Genomic DNA, 23,784 nt, shown 5'->3' with positions numbered 1-23,784 from the left:
TGTAGGGTTTTATGTTGTACTCTATTTGTCTGTGATGTAGTTAGAAATATGTTTTTGGGTTCTAAGGTTGGGTTTGAGCTTTGATTTTTTGGAAGTTTGGTCTTGAGATTCTGGAGTTGGAAGTTAGATGTTTAAGGTTTAGGTTTGCTCAATTTAGAGATTGTTTTTAGGTTTGCATTCTAGGATTTTAGGTTGGCTTTTGTTGTCCTGTAATGTTTAGTGTGACTTGATTGTTAAATGAATTTGTTTTTCTTTCCTGGTCCATATGACATGTTGAATGAAGAAGGTATGTTACTGTTGTTGTGTTTGAGGTGGCATTTTGCGATCATATTGATTGCATTCCTTATTATGCTTATTCATTAAAGTCTTGTTGTGGGACATGTCTCAGAGTTTTAATATGATTGGAGCTATTGATGATAGCAAAGAAACATTCAAGCTTGGAGTTCAGATTGTGGACCTGCGGTTTGACCAAGTGCGTGAAAAGTCTAGCCACCTTGAAATGGTGTTGATGGATGGAAAGATATGTTGTCATTTAGATTTAGTTTTGTTAGATAATGTGATTATTGCTCCTCTTTAATCTCTTCTCTCTTTTTTTCATTTTTCCTATCTCATTTTTTTATAACATTTTCATCTTCATCCTTCGTTCAAAGTATCTCTTTTCTCTATTCTTTTTTTTTCTTCCCCTTTCCATTTCTTAGTTTTCTTCGCATGTCTGTTTGGTTATTCTTCCATCAAGTGTGGAGAGGGAAATAATAAATAAATCTAATAAAAAAAACATCCACAACAAAACATGGGGTGTGTCCAAATTTGTTCTATTCTTTAATATTCACAAATCACCCCTTATTTAACTTCCGAACAACACTTTTCTTTAATGGTTTAAATGAAATCTCAAAGGTACTAATAATATTTATATATTAAATTATAATTATTTTGTAAACATAAATCATTTTGCTGATCATTCCAATTACTCTTTTATTTTGTACTAAAAGTAGTTTGTGTAACTATGGATATGATTGGTAGAATCTACTATTTATCTACTATATCTATTTCTACTATCTATCTACTATCCACTATCTATTCAATAATGGAATGAGTTGTCAAAATGTCAGAATTGCCCCTACCTCAAACGTCGACACGTGGCTGGCTCATCTGTGTTGTCTTACTCTGTGCACTTCTTTTGTTTTGTTTGTTCTCTGTGTTGTTGTGTATTATGTGTTGCATGTTGTTTGTGTATAGGCTGTCCAAATTGCCCTTGCCTACACCATCAACACGTGGGTCGCTATTTTGAGTATCTTTGTTTTGTTTGCGCCCGGTGTTGTGTTGTGTGTTGTTCTTAAAAAAAATAACTCATTTCAGCTCTCAATCTCTAAACCCATGTTTTCGCTGTCCTTTCCATTTTCTAGCATTAAAAATGATAGAGGTTAAGCGTTGGGGTGTAGAATTGTTATGGAAATGCATTCATGCTCTATCTTAATAATGGAATGGGTTGTGGAAATGTCATAATGTCTTTGCTTAGACCATTGACATGTGGCTCAAGTAGCTATTATGTGTTGGTTGTTTTATGTTCAATGTTGTGTGTTTTATGTTGTGATTTTTTTCCTTCTTCCTTAGTTGGATTTTGGCTCAATGATGTGGATTGAATGGTAGCAGTGTGTGTCGCTAATAAACCAAAGAAGTCTAAAAGATTCTCTTTCCGCTCTCAATCTCTAAAAGATTTTCTTTTTGTTGTCTTTTTGTTGGGAGTTAGATGTTTAAGGTTTGGATTTGGGTTCTTATTCTTTAGGGTTTAAGGTTTAGTATCTAAGGTTTAGGGTGTAGTGCCTGATGGTGTCTATTGATTTCCCTCCACATGTGCATGTAGCAAATATAATCAACAACCTATGTTGAGGTAATTGATAGAATTTTTTAGTTTACATTATTTTTGTGTGCATGTTAATATTTTTCCGTTGTTAGTTATAGACTTCAACTCATGGTTTACCACAAGGAGCAAAACACAAAGTTTTTGTTTTGGGACCTTGGATGCACAGATCATATTAATAGGTTAAAGATAGCAGTCAATTACTACTGAATGGAAGCTTCAAATTGAATTTTATTTTTTCTCATTGTTAATAACTTTACCTATGACTTGAATTATTATTATTAACCTATGCTTATATGTAATGTGGAAGGATGGTAATGTTGATTTGAATGCTTCTCCAGAAGAACTTGCAATTAAAATCAAGGTTTAGCCAAAGTTCGGTAATTTGGTTGTTTTGAAATACTCTTTTGACACCGACTTAATAGGCTTATTCCCAGCTACTGAGGTACTATTTTCTAAAAATTTTAAGAGTGTTGATTCAGGATATAATATATAACATGATTAACTAATATTCTAATTCTCATTGTGATCCATGAATATTATAGGTAGTTGGTCCATCAGGCAATTAATTAATCAATTAGTAAAATGCTACTCAACTTATACATTGTTAATGCTTTGATTTCTATGTCTATTGTTCAAAACAAATTATACAATGACAATTTTATTTGTCTTTCCTGTTGTGCTTTATGCTTAGTCATTGGTAACAAATTATTTAACACTACAACATTGATTTTTACCATTTCAATTTTGGCAGTATGCTTAAATCCTATACTTTTGTAATTATCAAATTTTGTTGAGGTAATTAATAGGTTTTTGCAACATTGATTTTTACCATTTCAATTTCAACAGTATGCTTAAATCCTCTACTTTTGTAATTATTTGAGTTCACATCTACTATCTACTTCTATCTTTCTATCTATCTAATAATGGAATAGTCTATCAAAATGTCAAAATTGCCCTTTCTTGCACCATTGACATGTGGCTTGCTCCTCTGCGGTGTTGTGTTGTTGTGTGTTGTGTGTTGTGTTTTTTGTTTCCATTTGCTTGGGTTTAAAAAAATAGAGGTTAAGCATTGTGATGTTAACCTTGGGTTAAAACTCTCTGTAGTCAACCTGTTGTTGTTGTTCAGACGAAAACAACGAGGAAGGTGTGTTAAAGTCGTTGTTTCTGTGTGCATGTTAATATTAATCTAGTTTTGCATTGTTAGGTATAGACTCTAGGTCATGGTTTACCACAAGGAAAAAACAACAAACTTTCTGTTCTGGGACCGTGGGTGCATAGACCTTATTGATAACCATACAATGAAGTTAATAAGTTAAAGATACCAATGAATTACTACCGAATAGAAGCTTCAAACGAAATTCTTTTTTTCATGGTTAAAAACTTTAGCTATGACATAAATTAATTAATTATTATTATTATTATTAACCTATGATTATATGTTCTGTGGAAGGATGATGAAGTTTATTTGAATGTTTCTCCAAAAGCACTTTATAAAATCCTGGGTTAAACACATGCGTTTCAAATCAAGGTTCAACCAAAGTTCACGAATCTTTTGACTCATACTTGATAAACACCATAATAGACTTATTCCCACATGTTGAGGTACTATTTTCTACAAATTTTTAAAGTGTAAATTCAGGATATAATATATAACATGTTTAATTGTATTATGATACTTATTGTGATCCATGAATATTATAAATAGCTATTCCATTTGGTAATTAATCAGCCAATTAGTAAGATGCAACTCAACTCTTACATTGTTAATGTTTTGATTTCTGTGTCTATTGTTCAAAATAGATTATACAATGATCATTTTATTTGTCTTTCCTGCAGATTATTAATACTGCAACATTTCTTTTTGCCATCTCAGATTTTAGAGTATCCTTAGATCATTTACTTTTCTAATTAAAATATATAGACAAAACAATGTTGACAGAATAAATGCTTTTGCTTTTTTTAGCAAAAGTGATAGTACTTTCAAGAATTAATTGATGTTATAAAAGTAATAAAACAAGCACAAAAGTACAAAATACAAATCACATAGTAATCCTTAATAGATGTGTGCTATCAAACATGTCATAAGCAACAGTTTTATATTCATTCCATTTAAGAAACATAGGCATACTTCATTCTATATCATTCATCATTATACTGCCTTTTCTCATTCCTATGCAGTTATGTCTTCAAACAATTCAAGAGAAAACAAAATTAAAGATATCAAACCAGATCAAAGGAAAATGGTTTATCGAATGTCAGATTATTAGGTATTTGACAGTCTGTTAAATCTTCAATGGAAAGCATGTATCTTTTATTCAATTCTTCCTCATAGATTCAGATGTATGTTTTAACATGAACCATATTTTGATTTTTAGTATTTGCAATTTCTCATTTTAAACATTTCCAATATTAAGGTGACAATACAGGAAAACTAATTACATTTATGCACATTTCTGTTTCAATATGTAGGATTAAAAAATTGAAGGTCTAATGAAAGATAAACTTTATGACAAAATTTTAAAAAATGAGATAAATCCTCAAAAACTTTACACATTTGATGATGTTAAATTATTAGATAATTTTGGCATCAATCGTATGACTAATCATTGTTATATTTTTGTTGTTTACAAAAAAAAACCATATTAAAGGAGCTAAAAATGCTATATATACTAACTTTGGGCTAACATCAATCCATTTCAACAAAGTTCACAATCTAAAGTAACAGGCAGACTTCCTGATAGGTATCATATATTATTCGTCTTAAGTTTATATATCTATTACAATATATTAACACTATTTTTTTTACAGATATAATTGGTGTTGTTACAACAAGGTCTACACTAGAGCGAGATTTGCAAAACATGAACAAGATCACTAAATTCATCTTCAAAATTTTAGACCATACTTATGGTTTTACTTATTCCAATTTGTTGTTTAAAATTAACACCAATATATTACTATTTTTATTTTTGTTAAAAATGCATAGGGAAAAAGCTCGAATTTGTCTTGCATGATAACTATGCTGAAAAAAGACTGAATTGGCTAGGTCATAGCACAACTCCAATACCCACAATTGTAATCCAATTTGCAAGAATAAGCCAAGCTTCTCCATTATTATATGGTCACGAAGATCATATACCAAACTTTAATTTTTTTTCTTATTTCTATTTTAAATTCAACATTCCTATTTTTGTATACCTACTATCTTTTACTCTATGGTCGATGTAATATCATAATCTCATACTCCAGAAGCAATTATATGTTTGTAATATCTTAGATATGGTGGTATTTGGAGAATTATGGGATGGAGAAATATGAAATGTAGATTACTTCATTTATTTCCTTTTAAAAAAAACATTTTCTTTTAATTTTCATTTTTATCTTCTTTAACATAAATAAATAATGAGTTGTATAGAGTATTAGTGTAAAATATAGCAGGTCTCAGGGTAGCAAAAGGAAGGGAAAAGACAGAAGTTCCTAGCCTCATTTCAAAACAACAACAAAAAAAGGTATGTTTTTTCGATACTCAATGTTTGATAAGATTTTGTTTAATTAGGGTTTGTAGTATTTTGTTTAATAAGAGCATTGAACATGAGAGTTTTGTATATTTTGAAGAGTTTTGTTCCTGCTGAGTTAAGTGTTGTTTTATTTTTTGTTTATGCAGTGCTTATAAGAACATAATGTCACGTCAACCACAACCCATCAATTTAATCAATGACTCCAAAGAAACATGGAAAGTGGGAATAAGGATTATAAACATTTGGATTCTTAATAGGTCTCCAAAACCCACATTTGAAATGATTCTCACGGATAAACCAGTAATCTTTAGTCAAGCATATAATGCATAATTTTGTCTATGTTTGTCGATAATTGTGGGTGAAAGCTAACATCCTTATTCATGTAGGGAGATAAAATTAGTGCTCAAGTGAAGAATGCAGACTATGAAAAATAGCAAGATGAACTAAAAGAAGGAATCTTTTATATTATGGAAAACTTTGAAGTGGATGCTAATAGAGGCCAGTATAGGACTACAAACCATGATTACAGGTTGGCCTTCACGAAAGCAACTAGAGTGACACAACAAGATATGTCGGAAATACCTAACCATGTTTATAATTTCACTGCTTTTGATGATATACTCAATGTAACAGCTTCTCCTGGCTACCTAATAGGTTATTATAATCTTGCATTTATTCAATATTTAATACTTAACTATTCTAATAGACAAAGTGTGATAAATTTTAATTTTCTTTTGCAAGATGTGATTGGTGAGATTACCGAAATTGTGCAATGGGATCTTGATAGTAAGCTGAAGAAAGTCATTTTTATTCTTGAGTGCCATATTAATTGTTGCATTTTAATGTTATGTGAAAACAATATCCATGTAAAATTATTTGTCGAAAATGTGAGTGTTTCTGTAAGGGTACTCCTGACATGTACTTCATGGGACACATTTGCTCAACGACTGAAATCTTATTTAGATAGCCATGAAATTGGACCAATTCTAATGCTACTACATCTAGACCATGTCCACTATGCTTATTTTATTCTTCTTCGAGTAGATTAACATTAGGACCAAAATGGTTTTGGATTCTCTTAAAATAAAATTCAAATTACTATGAATTGAGACAAGACTTTTCAGAAAATTGGCATTTGGCATTATATTAAAAATAATTTCTTGTTTTTTTTATCTCAAAATAATACTTGTTATTATTTTGTTCACGGAAGAAAATATACAATAGAAAAATCTCATCCAACAAAATTAAATAACTCAAATAATAAAAGTATAGTTTTTTTTTACAAAGCTGAAGTTAAGAAACATCATTTGATTGATCTATTATTGTATTTTGTTCATATGAATTCTTTAGAAAAGGCAACTCAATGAATTAGCAACAAATTAAGAGCTTCAATGAGATTAACCATTTTGTTTGATTGTTAGTATGTAATTTTCAACTGTCAGTGAGGTTAATAGCAATGCAATTAAATCATTATTATAAATACCTCAAATATACGATAACAATTCGAAACGCATTTCATATCAAGTATAAAAATATTAGTGTTTTGGGCAATTGATAGTATAACCTAATTATGTTTTATAAAGTTTATTATTAATTAACTTATAATAAATCAATTGAAAACTAATCACTTTCTTTTACTAAAATTTTATTCCTGTCTAATACTCTACGCGTTTTTTTTTAAAAAATTACTTTAACTTATATGAAACTATATTTGAGATAATTTTATACTTTTATTAAAAACATCTTATGAAAAACAAATTTTAAAAAAAACTTTAATAAAAAAATATGTACATTCTTATTTATTTATTCTTTTGCTAACCTAAAAATCACATTCCACTAAAATATATATTTATGTTAAACATAACAATAATTTATAAAATAATGTAAATTGCTCTTGAAACTAACGTAAAATCGATACGGGTTCAAGGCTAGTTATTTTATAAACTAGCAACTTGCAGTTATATTCTAGAAGTACTGCTGGGGCTGCTAAAATGAACTGCTAGTAGTTTACAACAGTTTCCTATCAGTTTGTAAAGGAGCCCTGGATCGATTGGATAAAAAGACAAGGAGCTCGACATGGTCAATCACCCATGCTGAAAGAATATAAGTATAAGCATCCTTCATTCGTGCCTGAAATTATATATTTGTGCCGATAGGTCTTCCTTCCTCCATATACAATAGTCATAAAGTATCAGCTAAAATAACAATAATGACAATATATGTCAATTTCGTTTGACTGGTTTATTCAATGAATCACAGCGATTGGAAGCTTCAGTCGAACACCACAAATCAACTAAACTTGGCACTTTGCTTGTAATATGTCACTCATGACGTTTTAGCTCCAATCTTAATTTTCTCATCTCATAGAATCTATCGCCCCCGCCATCTATCTTCATAGAAAAAACCAATAAATAAAAGCTGCGTGCGATTGGTTCTTTAAGTCATATCTCTCTCACCTTGCTAAAATTCTCTTTCTAATTCACAATTTTCTTGTAGTAATTAAACATAGCGAGCAAGCATATTCATTTCAGCATGGTCCTCAAAACTGATTCAGTTAAAATGTTTTTTTTCCCCTTCGTAGGAGGAGGCCATCAGATTCCAATGATAGACGCAGCAAGAGTGTTTGCATCTCACGGAGCAAAATCAACCATCCTAGCAACACCCTCCAACGCTCTCCACTTCCAAAACTCGATCACGCGCGACCAACAAACCGGTCTTCCCGTCGCCATTCACACCTTCTCCGCCGACATACCCGACACAGACATGTCTGCTGTCGGTCCCTTCATCGACTCCTCGGCTCTCCTCGAACCTCTTCGGCAGCTCCTCCTCCGACACCCGCCAGACTGCATTGTTGTCGACATGTTCCACCGTTGGGCTCCCGACATAGTTGACGAGCTAGGAATCGCGAGAATTGTCTTCACCGGCCACGGGTGCTTCCCTCGCTGCGTCACTGAAAATATCATAAACCATGTCACGCTTGAGAATCTGAGTTCAGACTTGGAACCTTTCGTTGTTCCTAATCTGCCACACCATATCGAAATGACGAGGTCTCAGGTTCCTATTTTTCTGAGAAGCCCGTCTCCGTTTCCTGATAGGATGAGGCAGTTAGAGGAGAAGAGTTTCGGCATTGTTACCAACAGCTTCTATGACTTGGAACCGGATTATGCTGATTACCTAAAAAAGGGAACGAAGGCATGGATTATAGGACCAGTGTCCCTTTGCAACAGAACTGCAGAAGATAAAACCGAGAGAGGGAAGACACCCACTATAGATGAACAAAAGTGCTTGAATTGGTTGAATTCTAAGAAACCCAATTCAGTTCTTTATGTCAGCTTTGGAAGCTTGGCTCGGTTACCCTCTGAGCAGTTAAAGGAAATTGCTTATGGTCTTGAAGCTTCTGAACAATCGTTCATTTGGGTGGTGAGGAATATCCATAACAACCCATCAGAAAACAAAGAAAATGGAAGCGGAAACTTTCTTCCGGAAGGGTTTGAGCAGAGGATGAAGGAAAAGGATAAAGGGTTGGTTCTTAGAGGTTGGGCTCCTCAGCTGTTGATTTTGGAGCATGTTGCAATCAAAGGGTTTATGACCCATTGTGGATGGAACTCCACTTTGGAAAGTGTGTGTGCTGGTGTGCCAATGATTACGTGGCCTCTCTCGGCCGAGCAATTTTCGAACGAGAAGTTGATAACTGATGTTTTGAAGATTGGTGTTCAAGTGGGGAGCAGGGAGTGGTGGTCGTGGAATTCAGAATGGAAAGATTTGGTGGGAAGAGAGAAGGTTGAATCAGCAGTGAGGAAATTGATGGTGGAGAGTGAAGAGGCAGAGGAAATGACAACAAGAGCCAAAGAGATTGCAGATAAAGCAAGAAGAGCTGTGGAAAAAGGTGGAACATCTTACGCTGATGCGGAGGCATTGATTCAGGAGCTTATAGCTCGCAGATTGGCGAGACAAGATTAGAATTATAAGAGAAAAAAGCTGTAATTGAAAGAAAAAACAAAGGAGAAGAAAGCGTTCAGTTCATACTTTATTGAGACAACATTAGTGTCCCTTTATACGATGAGTTTATATTCATGCCAAGCACAAAAAACACAAGAAAAAGAGCTTGTTACTTTCCAGCATCACTTGAAATACTTAAAGTTCAAAGTGAACAGAAAAAATAAAATAAATCGATCACTATCATGATTACTCCCCATCCCCTGTATCTTCACCTATACACCTAATAATTAGGAAAAAAAAGTGTGTCAATTCGTTAGGGAATATCTTGGCCTTAACCCTGTCTAATGTATATAACTAAGATATTCAATTTGACAGTAAATTGGTAAATATGGACAAGACTCGAGAAGATCGTGAATAACAATCAGAGCTGCCTTAACAAATTATAATACTTCCCCTTGTAATAAGTCCAACCTAGCAAAAATGTGAGAAAAATCAATGGGCAAAGTCACTACTGGAAGAAGCACAAAAATTTAAAGTTACAAGAAGGAATAAATACTTACCAGCTTTCCATCATCATCTACCACAGGTAGCCAACGATATTTTGTTTCCCGCAACAGCCTAATACAATAAGTATTGGTGTCAGGCATCCGGACAGGTGGTTAATGGTTGCAAGCTAGATGGCTAAATTGTGATGGTTGAGATTTAGGTATCTAATTTAATATAATTTAAATTCCATGGAAACTTGTAATATAAATGGTTGCACTGATGTAGCAATAAATCAACAGTGATTTCTGTTGACCTCATACATTGGTGCGAGCAACGGAGTAAGTGAGTTAGAACTGTGTTGGTAACAAAATAATCAGAGAATTCGACAATATTGGATATGTATGCAAAGTCAGTACCTAGCAGCTTCCTCAAGATTAGTCGATTCATGAACAACAACTTGGCCATTAGTCTTACTAAGCAACTTTTGTAACTCATAGAATGTCTGTCATGCAACACAACAATTAGAACTACAAATGTGTAGCCAATCAATAGAATAACAATAGTTCTTGCTAAACAATTACAATTTCCCTTCTCTTTGAGGGCAAGTGAAGAAAAGAGGAGAGCAAAAGGACTATTAAAAATCATGGTTTAATGCTTGTATTTTCCAAATACCTGCACATATCCTTTACCATATAGGACAAAAAAGATTTCAGCGTCACCCAAAATTGTGAGTGGTTTGAGGTTCATATGCAATCACATATTCATTAGAAAAAATTCTATGACCATTTATGACAATGATATTTTTTTCTCAGTTTCTGTATTGCACTTTTTTTAATGCACTTTGCCATTGAATAACTCAAGAAAATATAAAAAAGAAAATCCCATGTATTTTTTAAATAACCAATTTTTAAATTCAATTTTCTAATGTTGAATGTGTGGCATTCCTAATGTTTGCAAAGTGTGACAGTTATTTTTAAAAAAAAAGTAAGTTTCACTCCATTTTAATGATATAAAAAAACCACCATTATTTCCACCACTCTTGTTTCCCTTCTCTCCCTCCTATTTGTATCCAAATAAAAACTCAGCATTAATGTACTCTCGTTGTATGCATAGATCTAGGCATCTAGCATTAGTTTTCAAGTGATGCAGGAAAGTAACAAGCTGTCTTCTTGTGTTTTCTATGCGTAGTTGTCATGAATATAAACTCTTCATCATAAACAAAGTGAAGCTTACCTTGTCCCAATGAACTGAACCCTTTCTTATCTTATAATTCTAATCTTGTCTTTCCAATCTGTGAGCTTTAAGCTCCTGAATCAATGCCTTGGCATCAGCGTAAGATGTTCCACCTTCTTCCACAACCTTCTAGCTTTCTCTGCAATGTCTATGACTATTATTAGCATAGATATCATTTTAATCATGGTTAATTCAGGTTGATCACATTGTAACTAGAGTTAGCTTAATTAGTTTAGTTAGTTACAAATTAGTTATTCTTGTAACCAACTATATAAACTGTAATAGTCAACACTTTTGTAAGCTAATTATCATTTTATGTTAATTAGATTTTCCTCCATTTTCTTTTCTCTTAAGCTTTATATGCAAGTTTTTCTTTCCATCCATGGCAAAGATGGATTTTGTGATGGTATCAGAGCTTTTCTCTTAAAGAGTTCTGCTATGCAACTTCTTATCCTTTTGATCTTCTATATCTGTTCGATTTCTTCCTCTCACTATCTTTCATTATGAGTAGCAATCAGCAAGATCAGTCATTAAACATTCATAGTCCATATTATCTTCATCCAGGAGAAAATCATGCAACAACGTTGGTTTCTCCAATTCTCGATTCTTCGAACTATAGTTCATGGAGTCGATCAATGCTGATAGCATTGAGTGCGAAAAACAAAGTTTAATTTGTTTATGGTTCAATTCAAGGATATGCATTGAATTATCCTCTTCACGTAGTTTGGAAAAGATGTAATAATATCGCGGTTTCTTGGATAGTCCATTCAGTTTCACATTCAATCAGACAAAGAATTCTTTGGATGGATGATGCATGAGACATATGTAAAGATCTAAAGTCCAGATATTCACAAGGTGATTTGTTGAGAATCCCATAATTGCAGAAAGACATTGCTTTCATAAGACAAGGTGATAAAACAATAACTTATTATTTTACAAGATTGTGTATTATTCGGGATGAATTAGAGAGTTATCGGCATGATCCTTTTTGTACATGCAATCCAAAGTGCACATGTGATGCTCTTGTTAGTGTTATGGAAAGAAAGAAGCAAGATCGAGTTATGCAATTTCTTAGAGGATTGAATGATCAGTTCAGCAATGTCAAATCCAATGTATTGATGATGGATCCTTTACCTGGTATAGTTGAAGTCTTTTCTTATGCAGTTCAACAAGAAAGACAAATTAATAGCAATGATATGATAGGAAACAATAGTCTGATCAATGCAGCAAGCACATCTTCATCAAATTCATAACTATCATGTACTTACTGTGGCTAAAACAATCATATAGTTGATAGATGTTTCAAGAAGAATGGTTTCCCTCAAAACTATGGTTTCAAAGGAGGAAAAAGTAACCAGAGTGGCTTTGGCAAAGGAAATTCCAGTGGGAAAGGAAGCAAACTTTGTACATATTGTGGTTTCATTAACCAGACAGATGATGAGTGTTACAAGAAGCATGGTTATCCTCCTGCACATAAATATCATAAGTCTCAAAGCTCAAATATCAATAATATGAATGTCTTGAAAGAAGAGGTAAATGGTTCTGCTTCAGAACAAAATCAAGATGAACAAAATATTGATATGAAGTTGACTTTTCAACAATATAAGGCTTTAAGGGCCCAGCTGCAGCAACAGAGCTCAAGTCACAACAATTCACATGTGATTTAAATTAGTACAATCACTAGTTCCAGCAGTGCACACAGAGGTAATGTCTTATCCATCACTTGTAGTGTAAGCAAGGCACGTCCAGATGAATGGATACTCGATTCAGGAGCCACTGGTCATGTCACAACTTTTCCTCACTTATTTTCTTCTTGTAAGAAGATAAATCCCATAGTTGTTAAGCTTCCCACTGGCCATACAGTCACTACAACTCATGCAGGCACAACGTAATTTTCTCAATTTCTATTCTTAAAGGATGTTCTATATATACCTAGCTTTCAGTTCAATTTGATCTCTATATCTAAGCTTCTTTCTTCATTTCCTTGCAAGCTAATTTTCATGAATGACAAATTTTTTATCCAGGATATGCAGAACCTGAAAAGGATTGGTACAGTTGATATGGTGAAAGGTCTTTCTAGGCTGAAGATGTTTCCTCTCAAGCCTCTCAAGGAGTATGCTCCTAGTTTTATCACAGCTTCTATTCCTGTTGTTTCTGCTTTTTCATGTAATAAAATACCTATATGTGAATGTATGTATACATGATTTTGATGATGTCAAAGAAGAATCTAACAAGGCTGCTTCAAATGATAAGCATTTGCTTCAAGAATAATTCAAGATTGCTTCAACAAACAAAGCCTTGTTTCAAGATTCACTAAAGACCAAGCCTTGCCTTAAAACAAAGTGCTTTCAAGACATGCAAGGCTCTGGTAATCGATTACCAGGAAGTGTAATCGATTACCAGAAGACAGGGTTGAGAAATAGCTGTTGAAAAAGGTTTTGAATTTGAATTTTCAACATGTAATCGATTACCAGCAACGGAACTTTGGAAATTCAAATTCAAAAGTCATAACCCTTCAAATTATAACTGTGTAATCGATTACACAAACATTGTAATCGATTACCAGTGGAAAGTTTTCAGAAAATCTGCCAGCAGTCACATCTTTTCATTAGATTTGTGAATGACCATCAAAGGCCTATAAATAGGTGACTTGGGCACGAATTTTAAAAAGAGAGTTTTGCTTGGCAAAAATGTCTTATCCTCTCAAAAGACAATGAGAGAGATTCCAAAAGAACTTCATTGTCAAATGCTCTCTCAAGAAATCCTTGATCAAACACTTGCAAAATCTATAAGGATTCTTACATGATCTTCATTGTAATATTCTTCTCTTGAAGAGAGAATTATTCTTCCATTCTTCTTATTCAATGAGATTGGTTAAGAGACTGTGAGTCTCTTGTTGTAAAGGATTCCTGAACACAAGGGATGGGTTGTCCCTATGTGGTTCAGACTTTGTAATGGATTTTACAAAGATAGTGGAAATCTCAAGTGGGTTGCTTGAGTACTGGACGTAGGCACGGGTTGTGGCCGAACCAGTATAAAACTGTGTTTGCATTCTCTCTTCCCTTATCTCATTTATGTTATTGCAATCAATTTTGCCTTGCATGTTTATAGAACATTATTAAATTGATTGTTGTTGCTTCTTCTGCATTCTAAGCCTATCCCTCTTAAGATTATTGAGGCCACAAGGTCTAACAAGTGGTATCAGAGCAAGATTCTTGTATAAAGTTTAAAAACTTCAAGAATAGATATGGCCTCATCCAAATTTCCATTTCCTGAGGGAAATTCTATCAATAGGCTCTTATGTTCAATGGTGAGGGTTATCATTATTGGAAAACTCGAATGCAGATCTTTATAGAAGCCATAGATCTAAAGATATGGGAAGCCATTGAATTTGATTCCTACAATGATAGAGAGAAATGCAACTATATAAAAAAAACTAGATAAGAAAGAAGATGATGATGAAAGGAGAAAGAAGAAGATTCCTCTTTAGCCCCAAAATGCTGAGAGCGATCAACTTGGGCACATGAGATTCAATTGTCCTGTGTTTAAAAGAAGAATGAAAAAATCCGACAAGATGAATTTCAAAGAGAAGAAAGAAAAGAAAGGATATATCACTTGGGAAGATAATGTCATAAATTATTCAAGTGATTCAGAGAAGAAAATCATAAGTCTGGGTATCATGATGAAAGACTATGAAAATGGAGAAGAGCAAAATCGATACATTGATAGCAATTTATCCAAACACATGGCATGCATCAAAGTTTATTCATATTTCTCTCCAAGATAAATGAATATGTGATTTATGGAGACAGCAAACGAAGGCCACATTTCTCCCCAAGAAAAGTGAATATGATATATGGAGACAACAAACAAAGGCCACAAGGTCCAACAAGTGGTATCAATGTAAATCATGAAGATTTTGATGATATCAAGAAGAATTTGCTTGAGAAAGGGGAAGATGTAAATCATGCAAGCTTTGATGGTGTCGAGAAGAAATCACATGTTTGTAATCATCAAAAAGGGAGAAAATGTGAATGTATGTATACTTTGGAAATTCAAATTCAAAAGTCATAACCCTTCAAATTATAACTGTGTAATCGATTACACAAACATTGTAATCGATTACCAGTGGAAAGTTTTCAGAAAATCTGCCAGCAGTCACATCTTTTCATTAGATTTGTGAATGGCCATCAAAGGCCTATAAATAGGTGACTTGGGCACGAATTTTAAAAAGAGAGTTTTGCTTGGCAAAAATGTCTTATCCTCTCAAAAGACAATGAGAGAGATTCTAAAAGAACTTCATTGTCAAATGCTCTCTCAAAAGAAATCCTTGACCAAACACTTGCAAAATCTATAAGGATTCCTACATGATCTTTATTGTAATATTCTTCTCTTGAAGAAAGAATTCTTCTTCCATTCTTCTTATTCAATGAGATTGGTTAAGAGACTGTGAGTCTCTTATTGTAAAGGATTCCTGAACACAAGAGATGGGTTGTCCCTGTGTGGTTCAGACTTTGTAATGGATTTTACAAAGATAGTGGAAATATCAAGTGGATTGCTTGAGTACTGGACGTAGGCACGGGTTGTGGCCGAACCAGTATAAAACTGTGTTTGCATTCTCTCTTCCCTTATCTCATTTATGTTATTGCAATCAATTTTGCCTTGCATGTTTATAGAAAATTATTAAATTGATTGTTGTTGCTTCTTCTGCATTCTAAGCCTATCCCTCTTAAGATTATTGAGGCCACAAGGTCCAACACTATAGACTTGTGGCACTTTAGGCTTGGCCATCCATCTTCTGAAAGGATGTTATTGTTAAAACAATTTTACCTTTTTCTCAACTAATAAACAGCTTGTATGTCATACTTGTCATAATTCCAAATAGAAAAAATAGTCTTTCCCTTCTAGTGTATCTCATTCTTCATGTGCTTTTGCCTTAATACATGTTGATATTTGGGGTCCTTGTAATGTAACATCTTTGAATGGTTTCAAATATTTTCTCACTATAATAGATTATCATTCAAGATTTTCTTGGATTTTTCTTATGCACTCAAAGGCTAAAGCACAAACACACTTAAAGAACTTTGTTGCCATGGTTGAGAGACAGTTTGATACAAAGGTGAAAATGATTAGATCAGATAATGGATCAGAATTCATTCTGAGACAATTCTATGATGAAACTGGAATTATACATCAAGCTTCCTGTGTAGAAACTCCTCAACAAAAGGGAATTGTAGAAAGAAAGAATCAACATTTTCTGAATGTTACTATATCCTTGTTGTTTCAATCTAATTTTCCTTCCATTTTTTGGTCTTATGCTTTAATTCACTTTGTTGTGCTTATTAATTGCATACCTACTCCTTTTCTTGGTAACAAAACACCCTATGAGATACTCTATGAAACCCTCTATGATATTACTTCTTTAAGAGTGTTTGGTTGCCTATGCTTCACTAGTACTATAACTGCCAATAGAAAGAAGCTTGATCCAAAAGCTGCTACTTCTATTTTTCTGGGATTTAAGCCAAACACAAAAAGATATGTCACTCTTGACCTTAAGACCAGAGCCATTTCTGTCTCTAGAAATGTCAATTTTTTATGAAGATATGCTTCCTTTCACTATCCAAAATAAACTTGATTCCATTACAGTCTTACCTGTGTCACCTTCTTCTCTTAATATTGATTAATCTGATCATCATATTATTGAACCTGCTATCATTATTTCTAATCTTGTTACTTCACAAAGAGACACTCAGATACTTAGAAGGTCAATGAGACAGATACAAAGGCCAAGCAAGTATAAAGACTTTCACATCACATATCATCATCAATTGTTTCCAATCTCTCTACAGGTACTACTTTTCATCCTCTCAATTTTTTCCTTTTTATAACAGACTATCCACTTCCTATACAAAGGTCATTTTGTCTGTTAAACAACAAGTTGAACCTCAATCATACAACATAGCCTCTAAAGATCCTAATTGGATTGAAGCTATGGATGCAGAGATTAAAGCATTAGAGGTTAATAATACTTGGATACTTACTAATCTACCACAGGATAAGACTGCCATTGGATGTAAAAGGGTCTACAAAATTAAGCATAGGTCTGATGGTTCCATAGAAAGATATAAATCAAGGCTAGTAGCCAGAGGCTATACTCAAATAGAGGACCAGGACTATTTGGATACTCATTCTCCAGTAGCCAAGTTGACTACTGTCAGGCTTTTATTGGCTCTAGCTATTGTAAATCGATGGTATTTGAAACAACTAGATGTAGATAATGCCTTTCTACATGGTGATTTGAATGAAGAAATGTATATGGTTCTTCCTCCAGGTATGCAGTCAGATAAGCCGAGACAGGTTTGTAAACTTCAAAGATCTTTATATGGTCTAAAGCAAGCAAGTAGGCAATGGTATGCCAAATTGTCTTCCTTTTTAATCTCACATGTGTACAATCAGTGTACATCTAATTATTCTTTGTTTCTCAAGCATGAATCTAACTCCATTACCGCTTTACTGGTTTATATCACACAATTGTTAGACAATGCTTTCAAAATAAAGGATCTAGGTGATTTGAAGTTTTTTCTAGGCTTTGAAGTAGCTAGAACTCCTACTGGCATCAATCTCTGTCAAAGGAAATATGCTTTGGACATTCTCAATGACACTGGCATGCTTGGTTCTAAAATAGTGTCTACTCCCTCTAATTATACCACTAGGCTCCATCAGCTTTCGGTTTCCTCTATTTCGGTTGCGGATGCTTCATCTTACAGGAGATTAATTGGCAAACTGATTTATCTAACTAACACAAGACCATATATCACTTATGTCATGCAACATTTAAGTCAGTTTGTTGCTGCACCTACCTCAGCTCATCAAAAATCTTCTTTCAGGATTCTTCGATATATCAAAAGGTCTCCAGGTGCAGGGATTTTTCTTTCTGCAGATAGTAACATTCATCTGAAAGGTTTTAGTGATTCAGATTAGGCTGGTTGTATTGATACAAGAAGATCTATTACTGGTTATGCAATATATCTTGGTAATTCTTTGATTTCTTGGAAATCGAAGAAACAAGCTACCGTATCTAAAAGCTCCTCATAAGCTAAGTATATAGCATTAGCTAGTGCCACTTGTGAGGTACAATGTCTTACTTTCCTACTTGAAGAGTTCAAAATAGGTTTTCATCAACCTGTTGTTTTGTATTGTGATAATCGATCTCCTCTTCGCATAACTGCAAATCCAGTTTTCCATGAAAGAACAAAGCATATTGAGATTGATTGTCATCTAGTTCGGGAGAAGATGTAGAAAGGAATTGTGAAATTGTTGCTTGTTACCTCTACTAATCAGCTTGTAGACATATATACTAAGGCTTTGTTGCTTGGTGTTTTTCAATTTTTGTATTCCAAGCTAGGAATGTCCAATATTCATTCCTAGCTTAGGGGGGATATTAGCATAGATATCATTTTGATCATGGTTAATTCAGGTTGATCACATTGTAACTAGAGTTAGCTTACTTAGTTTAGTTAGTTAAAGGTTAGTTATTCTTATAACAAACTATATAAACTGTAATAGTCAACACTTTTGTAAGCTAATTCTCATGCTATGCTAATTAGATTTTCCTCCATTTTATATTCTCTTTAGCTTTCTCTACAAGTTTTTCTTTCCATCCATGGCAGAGATGGATTTTGTGAACTCTTGTTCTCATTTCCTCTGTCTCTTCACTCTCTACCATCAACTTCCTCACTACTGATTCACCTTCTCTCTTCCCACCAACTCTTTTTATTTTGAGTTCCATGACAACCATTCTCTACTCCCCACTTGGACACCAATCTTTAAAACCTCAGTTATCAACTTCTCATTCAAAAATTGCTCGACTGAGATAGGCCATGCAATCATTGGCATTCCAGCACACAAACTTTCCAAATAGGAGTTCCATCCACAATGTGTCATAAACCCTTTTATTGTAACATGCTCCAAAATAAACAGCTAAGGAGCCCAAGCTCTAAGAACTAAACCCTTTACCCATTTCCTTCATCCTCTGCTCAAACCCTTCCGAAAGAAAGCCTTTGTTCCCATTTTATTTCTTTTTTATGGGTTGTTATGGATATTCCTCACCACCCAAATGAAAGATTGTTCAGAAGCTTCAAGACCATAAGAAATTTCCTTTAAATGTTCAGGGGGCAACCGAGCAATGCTTCCAAAGCTAACATAAAGAACAGAATTGGGTTTCTTGGAGGTCAACCAATTCAAGCACTTTTGTTCATTGATAATGAGTGGCCTCCCTGTTATACTTTTATCCACCGTACTTTTGTTGCAAAGAGACACTGGTCCTACAAATGTCTTCTTTCCCTTTTTTACGTAATCAGCATAATCCAATTCCAAGTCATAGAAGTTGTTGGTAACAATGTTTAAACTGTTGTCAAAATGATTCATCCGATCAGGAAACTGAGACGGGTTTCTATAAAAAAAAAGGGAAGACAAGACCTTGTTATTTCAATTCTGTGAGGGATATTCAGAACAACAAAAGGCTCTGAGTTTGAACTTAGATTCTCAAGCATTACATGATTTCTGATGTTTTCAGTGATGCAACAAGGGAAGCACTCATGACCGTTGAGGACAATGCTCATGATTCCTAGTTTATCACTGATTTCGTGAGCCCGACAATGGAACATGTCGACAATAATGCAGTTTGGCGGGTGTAGAATGACGAGATGTCGATGAGGTTCGAGGAGAGCCGAGGAGTAGATGAAGGGACTGACAGTAGGCATGTTTGCGTCGGGTATGTAGGTGGAGAAGGTGTGAATGGGGACGGGAAGGCTGGTTTTTTGGTCGCGGCTGATCGAGTTTTGGAAGTGGAGAGAGTTGAAGGGTGTTGCTAGGATGGTTGATTTTGCTCCGTGAGATGCAAACACTCTTGTTGCGTCTATCATTGGAATCTGATGGCCTCCTCCTACGAAGGGGAAAAAAACATTTTAATTGAATCAGTTTTGAGAACCATGTTGAAATGAATATGCTTGCTATGAATACGCATGATTGAGTTATGGAAGAGGAGAGAGTTAGAGGGTGTGGTGAGAATCGTTGATTTGGCTCCATGAGATGCGAACACTCTCACTGCGTCTATCATTGGAATCTGATGGCCTCCCTCTAGGAAAGGGAAGAACAATTCAATTTCAATTGAATCTATTTTGGGGGCCATGTATGCTCAATTAGAGAAGCTGGCTTGCTCTGTTTACCCGCATTTACGAGTATATTCTAACTAAGATCCCTCAAGTGAAAAAATCTAAATCACTTAATATCGCTCACAATCCCTTGGCGATTGATTACTAAATTATTTGCATTAAGAGCAAAGATGCATGAACAGGCTAAAGAAGACCACTCTATTCCTAGATATGACACTTTAGATATCCTTTCCAAGTTTTTAGCATACAAACATTTCCCAATATTTATATCCTAAAATAGTACATAAAGATGGATGATCAAACCATAAATATGTGAATAAGCACAGAGATAAATAATAATAAAACATTATATTAAAAGATATTTTAGAATCATTATATCTAAGAGAGTTTATGTTGGACAAGTGGCCTCAATAACCTAAGAAAAGGGTGAATTAAGTAATAAAATTTCTCGTTTAATTGACTTCTATATCCCCTTTTAAATCTATATGTTAAAAATATTGAAGATGAAGATGAAAGTTTTATCAAAAAAACACTTCAAGTGTTCAAGATAAATAAAATATGCAAGATAAAGTAATCAAGATAGGGAAAAGAGAAATACAAACTCAGTTTATCCTGGTTCGTCCATTTCTTGTGCCTACGTCCAGTCCTCAAGCAACCCACTCGAGATTTCCACTAAGTTTATAAAAATCCTTTTTACAACTTCTGAACACCCGAGGGATCCCTTTCCCTTTTGTTCGAGAAACTCACAATTCAAGAGACAAACAGCCTCTTGATTTCAATAAGTCTTTATAGAAAGTACAAATGTTTTTCTCTCTTATAGAGAAGAAGATACAAGATGACGTTCTTAGAAAAATCCTTAATTGATTTGCAAGTGTTTGGCCAATGATTTATTTTTGAGAGGATAAGACTATAAGGTTCTGAAAAACTCTCTTAAAAACATTCGTAGATGAGTCACATATTTATAGGTCCTTGGTGGCTTTTCAAAAACTTATGAAGGGATGTGACTTTTCAGAGTAATTTTTAAAATTTCCTCACTAGTAATCGATTACAACTCTTTGGTAATCGATTACACAGTTATGTAATAAGGAGTCATGACTTTTCAATTTGAATTTTTGTAGTTCCGTTACTGGTAATCGATTACAGACAAGTGGTAATCGATTACATCTTTCAAATTTCAAACTTTCTGAAAAAACTTTTTAAAATAATTTTGCTTCTGGTAATCGATTACAATGCCTGGTAATCAATTACCAGTGGAAAATGCCTTTTTTTAGAAAATATTAAAAATATTTTAAAATCAATTTAAAAATTATGTTGTGAGGTCAAATCTTTGTAATCACTAAGATACTCTTTTAACAAAGATAGACTAAGACTTAGTTTTATTCTTGATCTTTGTTTTCTTGGTCTTGATTTGGACTTGAAATAAAACTTGTGTTTCTTTTGTCTAGGCATCATCAAAACCTCCATACACATACATTCACAGTTTAATTTGCAAAGCTCCAAAAAATGGGTGATTTTAGCCTCACATTGTCATGAGAGACTTACAAATATAAAAGCGGAATGAAAGGAAAGAGAATGGAAGAGAAATGGATTGAAACGGATCGGCCAGAGCTTCGGAACTGATTCCTTCAACAATGGCTTCTTGCTTTCTTTCCTCCTCTGGTTCTTTTTGGTTCCTTCGTGCTTAAGGAAACAAATGTTTCCTTTCTTTTTATATACTTCACCAACTCATTGGTCAATCGGAACTTTCTTGTGCGCTTAGCACGACACTCGCACTAAACGCACATGTCCAACTAGATCAAGTGGCTACGCGTTAAGCACAGGATGCGCACTTTCTCATGACAACTATTTACCAATATGGCTTCTTGTGCTAAGCAGTTTGCTTGGGCTGAGCGATTCTGACTCATTGAGCGAGGAGGTCATGTTGAGCATGCACCTCAGTTCATTGATTCTCTTCCATGCCTCTACTACAACTCTACACAAAATACAACAAAATTTACTTTAAAATCATTAACTTTAGCATCTTCTGGATAAAAACCCAGAAGAAGCTAAGTTCCTATTATTTTAACACAAAATAAGCAATAAAAGAGAAGAAAATGAGATAAATGCTATGTGATTTTAGTATACAAATAACTTATGCATAGCACTTATCAATTTAGAACCATCACTTCAAGCATGTTAACACTTAACAACATTATCATGTTGCCTGCATTATCTGAAATTTAAAATCAATCTTAATCTTGAACCACAAATCATGGGAAATAGATTTGTTTCAAATTTAAAACTTCTAAAAGAGATGAATATCACAAATAATTAAAAGAATCTTCTAAAGCTTTTTGGGCAAGTCTTATTGACACATATTGGTTAGAATATCGCATGACACATTTGTGTTGGGGTTTTTTGCTTCATTTTAAACATTTGTAAATTTTTTCCTATGAAGCACGGGGACACCTGCTAGGTGGCGTTCCCTATTTTCGATACTGCACGAGGATGGGGACGGGGACGGCCAAGGGACGTCATTGACTTATTGAGTACGACTGACCAAGACAGGGACGACGGCTTCATTTTGTGGGGATGTATTAGGGACGACGATGGCCTACACGCACGTCCCCACAGTCCAAAATTTAAAAATAAAAATAAAAAAGGAAAATTTTTTAGGGGGAAGTTGGTAGTTTCAAGGAAGCTGGAGAGCCAAACGCGGTGGCCACCGTGGAAGAAGTAGATATGAATCACAAGGGCCCCACCGAAGGTGCCAATGGTGAGTAAGAGACAGTTTGTTATGAGAACAAGACACTTCATGGTTCTGTCTTTATTTTCGTTTCTTCCTTTGGCCATGTCTGCTTGAGTTCTGAATTCTGATTCTTCTCCCTTGCTACTAGCTTGTTGCCAATGGACCTTCTAGTACTCGAACAAAAACATAAGAAACTTATTGTTTATCTATGTCTTTTACATTATTTATAGTATATATATTTCCTGTTTTTTAGTAATAAATGTTTGTTTTAATTTATTTATTTTTTGGCTTTTTAACAAGTACAGCTACAAGCAAGCAAGTTGTTTCTTTAATAATAATAATAACACTAGTAATAATGGTGATAAAAAGTGAATTAGGTCTATGTCTCTATGTAAAATGAAAAATATTTAATGGCCACCTACAAGGCCATTTAACATCCAAGGAGAGATAAACAAAAACAAAAATGTAAATATGATAAGATTTATGATAAGATGGGAAAAAAGATGGAGAAAAATAAAATATATTAAAAAAAATTATTGTTTCCTAGTCATACCCGTATCTTAGGATTTCTAAATTTGTCATTTTCCATCACCATCCTCGTACTCGTATATGTCCCCGTCCCCATTTTTGTGCATCCTAGATTGTTGCAGCCAGCTTGTATCACAACTTTTGGCAGTACTGGTTTTAAATAAAATGATTCAATTTGCCAATTGCCTATAAAGAAAAGAATTTAGCACGACATAGTATTGGCATGAGAATCACAGCTTGTATCATTAAACTGCTAATTAATATGATAAAAGGGATACAATTTAAACGTGAGAATCACATAAACTAAGTATCGTATCG

At 34.0% G+C, this 23,784-nt stretch overlaps 1 protein-coding gene and 1 pseudogene across 1 annotated transcript; one reads left to right on the top strand and one right to left on the bottom strand.

Annotated features, from left to right (window-relative positions):
- Positions 1 to 7,771: 7,771 nt before the first annotated feature.
- On the top strand, positions 7,772 to 9,561 carry LOC114386246 (abscisate beta-glucosyltransferase-like). The gene has a single exon (XM_028346212.1). It carries the CDS (start codon positions 7,912 to 7,914, stop codon positions 9,337 to 9,339), a length of 1,428 nt encoding a protein of 475 aa, XP_028202013.1. The 5' UTR covers positions 7,772 to 7,911; the 3' UTR covers positions 9,340 to 9,561.
- A 1,515-nt stretch (positions 9,562 to 11,076) lies between these two features.
- LOC114386239 lies at positions 11,077 to 20,227 on the bottom strand (annotated as a pseudogene).
- Between the last annotated feature and the right edge of the window lie 3,557 nt (positions 20,228 to 23,784).

This window comes from Glycine soja, chromosome 2 (assembly GCF_004193775.1).
Source record: "Glycine soja cultivar W05 chromosome 2, ASM419377v2, whole genome shotgun sequence".
Classification (NCBI taxonomy): Eukaryota; Viridiplantae; Streptophyta; class Magnoliopsida; order Fabales; family Fabaceae; genus Glycine; species Glycine soja.
This window is presented reverse-complemented; position numbering and strand designations above follow the sequence as displayed.